The 8,284-nt window shown below is 31.2% G+C and overlaps 1 protein-coding gene across 4 annotated transcripts in view; it reads right to left on the bottom strand.

The window, feature by feature from the left end:
- The window catches only part of LOC106664228, a 12,536-nt gene extending 6,501 nt beyond the window's left edge, over positions 1 to 6,035 (bottom strand). For 2 of the 4 annotated variants that reach the window (XM_014389729.2, XM_014389728.2), the window contains exons 1-3: positions 5,928 to 6,035; positions 5,776 to 5,858; positions 5,517 to 5,592 (exon numbers count right to left, since the gene is read on the bottom strand). In XM_014389729.2, the coding sequence (XP_014245215.1) occupies positions 5,517 to 5,592; positions 5,776 to 5,858; positions 5,928 to 5,936 (168 nt within the window). In that variant the 5' untranslated portion in view covers positions 5,937 to 6,035. Of the gene's footprint in view, positions 1 to 5,516; positions 5,593 to 5,775; positions 5,859 to 5,911 lie in introns of all 4 variants that reach the window. The other 2 variants (XM_014389730.2, XM_014389731.2) reach the window with 2 other exon arrangements.
- Positions 6,036 to 8,284: the final 2,249 nt, after the last annotated feature.

Genomic DNA, 8,284 nt, shown 5'->3' with positions numbered 1-8,284 from the left:
AAAAAGTTAGTAAAATTTTTAAACAAGAAGGTTTTAGAATAGCTTTTAGAAGTACGGGTTCACTTAAAAACATCCTCTCAAAACCTAAAGACAAAGTAGACAAGTTGGCAAAAAGCGGGTTTACCAACTCAATTGTAATGATTGTGATATTAAATATATAGGACAAAGCGGTAGAGAAATAAAAACAAGAGTAAAAGAACACTTGCCTAAATCGAGCAAATTTTCGGAATTTAAGGACCATCTAAAAGAAACAAAACAAAATTTCAATTCAAATCTAAATACAAGAGGGTTACATAGTTTCAACAAAGGGAAAGAATTAGATTGGTTTGAGAAATTTGAAATTGAAAAATGTAAAATTGAACATGGTGGATAAATGCATTAATAATATAACAGATTTTGATCTACCTCCCACTTTAAATATGTACATAAATAATATCAAACATCCAAATAATTGAACTAATTATTTTAATTGTTATTATTTTTATAGTAATTTAATAATATTAAGTATTTACTAGTATAATATTTATTTGTGTTATAATTTCCGCGTTTCGCACGTTCAAATTGAGCGCCATTAAAAAAATCAGCTGATAATTGGAACGTCGCGTTGGCGGAGGTATCAGCGGTTTCACTTTGGCAATTCATGTCGAGAGACGTGGTTGTGGAAGTCCTTCAAACTGATGATGAGCTAAAAGGCTCGAAATCCGTATCGTTGCAAAAAACTTACTGTGAGTAGGAACTATCTTTTTAAAAAGGATAACATGGTTAGTCATGAGCGGGGAAGACACTCGAGTACACAGTGGGGACGACCATTGTTTCAAATAGCTAGGATTATCGTCAGTAGAAATCAAGACGTAAAGGATGTTTAGGTCATGGTGTAAGGATTCGATTCAATGGGAATTGGAAGCTTTCGACGAACCGAATATGTATTTGCATATAGTATGTACATGTCAGTTTGAGTATAATAGAATGGTGAAGATTCGTCTCTTTGTTATTGGGGCGTAGTAATAGTTTGCAGAAGTTGTTGATATCTATTGAGTTATTTTCTTTTGGATTCTAGATGATCGTAGTTTAAGTAGTCTCGGTGAATACTATTGTTATAATAGCATTTATTTTCATAAACCTTCATCCACCATCTTTGTACCCACGGTGGTGATACTTTAGGGGATGAACAGCAAGTTCTTTTAGAGAAGACGGGATTGCAGTATCGTCGGAAAGTTTCAACAGGAATGTGTAGGGATAATTAGTTATGTCGGCAGGGTGTCAAGTTACTGGTCCCCTGTTTTATCAAAAATCACTAGAACCATTTTTTTAAACTGTATTAACAATTTATTGAAATGGCTAAAACCATTTGAAAATCAGTTAAAATAAGTCAGATATAAAGGGTTTCGGTAGTTCCCCCAGGGCTTTCTCAAAAACTACTCAATATAGAAAAAAAAACCGTTATTTTTTTATAAAATTCACTAATTTCGTGGTCCGCTTGACCAATTAATATATTATAATTAATTAAGGTTTTTAGTTGAGATAAAAAAGTCAATGGCACGAGCGGGACTCGAACCCACGAAGCGGCATATCAAGCCGAAGATCGTGGGTTCGAGTCCCGCTCGTGCCATTGACATTTTTATCTCAACTAAAAACCTTAATTAATTGTTATTTTTTATCATAAACCCTGCTTTATGAACATAACAATTACGTTTACTTTTACATTTTTTTTTACAAAGGTTAACAAAATAATTATTTGGGGATCGTGAGATGCGGTTTGGAGTGACGTAGGTTTTAGAAAAACATTTTCTTTATTTTGCGAACGTTTCGATCTTTATTGAGATCATCTTCAGGGCCTGGGAGTTTATGAACATTATTTAAATTATACAAATACATGTAGGATGTGGAAAAAATGAATTTATACACTGCTAGAAATTTTAGAATCAATCTAAGTATTTGTACTCACTCAAAATGTTTGTTTTCTGTGTAGATGTGTCATTATTGGGTAGATTTACTAATTATCCACGTCTGAAAAGATAATCAGGCCGAACCATTACCCATTCTTTCCCATTGTCGGCTCCTTTCACTTCAAAGAAGCCGGATCCTCATATAAAAATGTTTTCTGTCCCAACTTCCTTTCCCACCCCTTCAATATCCAACATATATAAACATAAAACATAAATATTTCACTGGCACTCTCAACACGACACACAAGAATGACACATCTACATAGAAAACAAACTTTGAGTGAGTACAAATGCTTTGATTGAGTCTAAAATTTCTAGCATTGTATAAATGTACTTTTTCCATATCCTACATGTATTTGTATAATTTAAACAATGTTTATAAATCCCTGGCTCTGAAGATGATCTCTATACAGATCGAAACGTTGGCAAGAAAATGAAAATGTTTTTCTTAAACCTACATCATACCAGACCACATCTCACGATCTCAATTAACTAACGGTCACTAAACTCCACACAATTAACAAAACATATCTTTTTTACTTGTATTCAAAAGTTATTAAAGTGTATGAAAAATGGCCAAAACCATTTGAAAATCGGTTTAAAAAAGTCAGATATACAGGGTTTCGAAAGTCCCCCCATGGTTTCTCAAATACTACTCATTATAGAAATAAAAACCGGCTATTTCTTTATCATAAACCCTGATTTATAAACAATGCAACAATTACGTTTAGTTTTACTTTATTTTAGAAAGGTTAATAAAATATATTTCGAAATGTAACCTTTATTTTTATGTACACATTCCTCGGGTTTATTAAATTTTATGAAAAATAGCTAAAACCATTTGAAAAAAGGTTCATAAAACGCTGGATATACAGGTTTTCAACTTACAATTCCTTTCGTAGTTTTCTCAAAAACTACTCAGCGCAGAAAAAAACTTTATTTTATTTTATTTTTATTTTGCTTAGCACTGTTTGAAACGATGCAAAAGTGACGTTTGCTTTTATTTTATTTTTTAGAAAAGTTTAAAAAATTTAGGCTTTTATTTTGAAATGGTAAACTAAATTTTCATTTGCAGATTCACCAACGATGTTTCAACTTAAATTGAAAACTATAATTTCATTTTACTTATTATTCATTTAACTTAGTTGAGAAATTTCAAAAAAACTGTATTTATTACAGTATGTAAAAATAGAGTTTATGCTAAGAAAATTGGGTCTGATGTCTGAATCGAGTTGATGTATCAGAAAATGACAACCATTTGAAAACCAGAAATTTGTTGTTTATCACATATTTAAGAAATTGAAGAAACCATAAAATTATTGCAATATTTGAAAGTTGAACTTGCTGGAAACTATTTAAATTTTTTATTAGGTATAATATTTGAGAATTTTTTGTAGAAAACTAGATTATTTAGGGAGCACTTAAGCGAGTTAAAATCCTATATATCTAACTCGTTTTCCATCAAATCGAATTCACTTTATTAATCAGCAAATGAAAATGTAGACTACTATTTGAAAAACAAAAATTTGATCTCTTAATTTTTTTAAGAAATGAAAACAACTGTAAATATCAGTGTTTAAAAGAATAGCTTAGATTACACAAAAGTATTATGTAAATTAACTTCTTTGTTAGTTATTCAGATATCGTGAGATGCGGTCGGGTGTGATGTAGGTTTCAGAAAAACACTTCCTTTATCGTGCCAAAGTTTCGATCTTTTATTGAGATCATCTTCAGGGCCTGGGATTTACAAACAATGTTTACATTTAACAATTACATTTAGGATGTGGAAAAGTGAGTTTATACAGTGCAAAATATATTTTATATTCAAACAAAGTACTTCTACTCACTCAAAGTGTTTGTCTTCTGTGTAATTGTGCCATCCTTGCGTGTCGTATTGAGAGTGCCAGCGAGATTTTGCTGTTTTATGTTTATATATGTTTGGTGTTGAAGGGGTGGGGAAGGAAGTCGGTATATAAAAGACAATTTTGTGTAAGGCGTCGGCTTCTTTGAAGTGAAATAAGCCGACAAAGGGGAAACAATATGTTGGTAATAGTTCGGCCAGATTGTCCTTTCAGGATTATATAAAAAGGGGATAAATAGGAAAAGGAAAGCTAAATTGTTGGAAAATTAGACTATGTGAAATGTATTTGATGTGTGGAGTGTAATGTACTGATATATGTATGTTATCTATATTGTATTTGGTTAATGATATTGGCGTAGCTGCGACTGAGTTTACATGTATCTGTTCTGTAATTGATGCTGTGTTTATCTCTGTTGATATAAACCATTTCTAAGAAATTACGTTTATATTTGTTTTGTTCTGTATGTAATATTTTTGGATTTTTGAAGTCAAAATTGTGTTGGTGTTCAAAGTGGTGGGTAGCGAGTGCTGTAGGATTTTGCTTGGGTTTTTTGCAATCATAGATATGTTGCTTTACTCTCTTGTCTAGATATTGGGATGTAAGACCGATGTAAGTTGCCGGACAGTTTAAACAGTTGATCTTGTAGATTACGTCAGATTTATTTGTTATTGGTGTGGGATCTTTAACTTTGGAAAAAAGTGTTTGGATTGTTTTATAATTTTTGAAAGCTATTTTGAAGTTATCGGACGAGAGAAATGTGTTTAATTTGTGTGATAGGCCTTGAATAAATGGTATGGAAATGTATGCTTGTTTGTTTGTATTTGATATATTTAATGTAGTATTATTAGTAATAGTGGAATGTATTAGTGTTGTGTTGTAGTTGTTGATTATTCTGTTAATTATGTGCTTAGGGTAGAGATTGTTATGGAGGATCTGTTTGTATATCTTTATGTTCTTGTGGAGAAATGATTCATGGCTCAGGGTAATCATTCTGTGAAGTAACCCTTTGGCCGTGTTTATTATTGTATGAAGAGGATGGTGAGATTTAAAGTTGAGGTAGCGATCTGTGTTTCTTGGGTTTTGGTACCAATTTGTGATTAATGTGCCATCTGGTTGTTTTATTACAAGTGTATCTAAAAATGGTATTGTTTTGTTGTTTTCGATTTCATGTGTAAATTGTAGGCGTGGGTGAAAGCTTCGTATTTCACTGTGCGTCCAGTGGCTTAGTCAGTTGTCTGCTGCGGTAAGTTTGTACAGATTTTGTTTCGTCTTTATATTCGTTTAGGGCGACATTTATTATACATTCTGAACGATTGATCTTTTGTTTAAATAAACTCAGTCGTGTTTTTTACCTATGTTTTACTCGTTAAAGGCATTAATGATTGTATAAATGTAAACAATTTAGCAATAAATCAATAATTTTTTTTCTAATTGAAGCTATATATTAAAAGGCAAAAAATTAAGTATATGTAAAATAAGTAAATAATAATATAAATAAAATAATAATAGGTATTATTAAAAACAAAGAAGAAACTTTGTAATTTTAACCAATAGTTTCGCGCGCGTACAATAAACTCAAATATAACACCGCTGAAAAATGCTTAAAATATACAATCATCTTTAAATATTTTCCTTACTTGCTACCAAGTGCTTCAATATTCATCATTTGACCAATTAAAAAAAGAAATAATATATTTAAAAATCATACTTTTCTTACCGATGTTACCGACACGTTATGGTATTGGATAAATGGTTTGGTCACTTGTTCCAGGCTTCCAGCTCCCCTTAAAAAAAAAGTTTTCATTAAAACCTTTTTATCTCATATAAAAACTGAAGAAACTTCATTTTAACTGTTATGTTCGGATTTGTAATGGATATTTGACTGACAATTTCGCCAACGTACAAGTCACCAAGCGCATTTTAATAATTCATTTAGCACGATGTAGAACAATATAAAATGAGTATACCTTGCGGACAGAGAGATGCCATCATCTTCTTTTACACCAAGAGAAACTGTTATAAAAACACACAATAAAACCAAGTGTTTCATCTAGAAAATATCAATTTGGTTCATTATTTGGTTTATTAAAAAAAAAGACTGACTTTATATTAAAAATACTTTGTACATCGGCACGTCTAAGATGGATGTTCACTGCCGAATAAAATCCGGCAACTGGACAATCGTCCACCACAAACGAGCTATGACAAAGCGAATTTTGGAGGGGATTGTTCACTCTCTTTGAGTAAAATTTCTATGATGATTAAAAATAGACTGAGCATTTATCAAAATACAATTAAGGCCATGGGGTACGCTGAAAAAATCAAATTACTCATAAGTGAAGCATTTGCCCATTGTGTGCGTCACTTCGGAAAAATTTCTTACCGTATTTACATACGAATGCAAAAGTTTTGATAAAAAAATTATGGGTGAAGAAACAATCCTCCAACAATACATTCAACATAAAACTATAAAACCTAGAATCAAGTAAGTAATGCGTTTTTAAATTTTCATTCTTCACATCCGTATAATCAAAAAATAAAGGTACTAAGCAATTTTGTATAAAGGGTTTTATACATAAAATACATTGAGTTTAAAAAACCTATGTATCGTTTATGTATAGTTTCAGTAGTTATCAACATATTTTCTATTAATCTCCAGCTACATTTTCACTCAGTTGTTTTATTATATTTAGCTAGGTGATTTATTGAACCCGAACAAATTAACTTTTTTATTCCTGGCTTTACTTTTTTGAAATTCAATTTTATACTTTGATAGTAAGTTAGATTGTTCGTTAAAGCACGTGTAACAAGCAAAGTATGTAAGTAATTATTAAATTAAAACCTAAGTCATGTTAACGTTATTTCTATTGTATCGCGATGATTCTGGCTGTACTTGTGATATCCAAAAACGTTTCATTGATATGCTGTCATTTGTTGAATCACACGAACCTTATTTAAAATATAAAAATTACTTGGGTTTACTAGATAAAAAAATTATGTCTGACTAGTTCTAAAGGAGAATATATCAAAGGAGAAGCTAATATAAATTGAAACGTTTAGAAATATAAAAGTTATCTCAGCAGCCTGGAAAAACTATAACTATTCAGATTAAAATGAAGCGTTATTATATGAAATTGAAATGGAATTCAGTAAAAGGAGAGTGGAAAAACCGTTGAGCTCGAAGAAATAGAAATAAACTTGCTAAACTGTGGTAGGTAAAGACAGACGTCCATGTCTACGGAGAACGGTTCTAAGAAGGAAAATGCCATACTGGCAAGACTACGCATAGGTCATACAAGAATAACGCACGGGGGGGGGGGTAGGTGCCCGTTAGTAGTACGTTTTTACAGAATATTACACATTGACTTATACTACGCTCAGAAATATATATTTTTAAATTTTACAATAAAAATGTAAATAATGTAAAGTTTAATCTTATGATTCTTCTTTCTTGAAGGTAGGATAATAGGTCATCTCAAAAAACCACAACCAGTTTTTATCCACAACGTTTCGGATTTATTTAAATCCTTACTCAGGTGAGTTAACGCCTGTACACATAACAAATATTTTTTTAATTTTTATTTATTTATTTTTTTTTTATTTTTTTAAAAATTTTTTTTATTTTTTTTATTTTTATTTATTTATTTATTTTTTTAATTTTTAATTTTTTTTACATAAATGACACATGATATAAACACATTTTCACATGATATAAAAATGTTTAAAAAAATTGTTCTTTGTACAGGCGTTAACTCAAGTGAGGAAGGATTAAAATAAATCCGAAACGTTGTGGATAAAAACTGGTTGTGGTTTTTGAGATGACCTATTATCCCACCTTCAAGATGGAAGAATCATAAGATTAACTGTTGAGGTCGAAATATAACAAAACATCGTTACTGTAAAGTTTAATCTATGTAATTCATAGTCACATAAAATGTAGTGTGGTTCTTGTAATGTATGTTTGTTCAGTGTATGCGTGGTGAAATTATTGTAAAGTATGAATTTAAATGTGTGAGATGTGAAATAAAAATACTACGTTTTATGTGATTATGAATTACTTGAATTAAACTTCGTATTAACTATGTTTATACGTACTTTATATTGAACAAAAGATTTTTTTTCCAATCAACATACGTTGGTAATTTATCCGGGCCTTGAAGATGACCCGAATAAAGGACGAAACGTCAACAATAAAATGAAAAAGGAGTTTATCTGAAATACACCTAACCTGACCGCTCCTCACTACTTCAACCTGTCCAAGCCCCTAGAAAAGTTAGTCCTCCAGGCACCTTGAACAGTCCCATCTTTTCAATTCCCTCCAATCTGGTTTCCGCCATGGTTATTCCACTAAATCAGAGCTAATAAAAATTACCAGTGACCTCCACTTCGCAATGGACCAACGGAAAGTTACTATCCTTGTCCTCCTTGATTTTTCCAAAGCCAGCAATTCTGTCCCTCACTCTTACCTCCTCTCTA

The sequence above is a fragment of the Cimex lectularius genome, unplaced genomic scaffold (assembly GCF_000648675.2).
Source record: "Cimex lectularius strain Harlan isolate CLEC.00 unplaced genomic scaffold, Clec_2.1 scaffold345, whole genome shotgun sequence".
Classification (NCBI taxonomy): domain Eukaryota; kingdom Metazoa; phylum Arthropoda; class Insecta; order Hemiptera; family Cimicidae; genus Cimex; species Cimex lectularius.
Note: the sequence above shows the minus strand (reverse complement) of the source record. Positions and strands in the feature narration are given on the sequence as shown.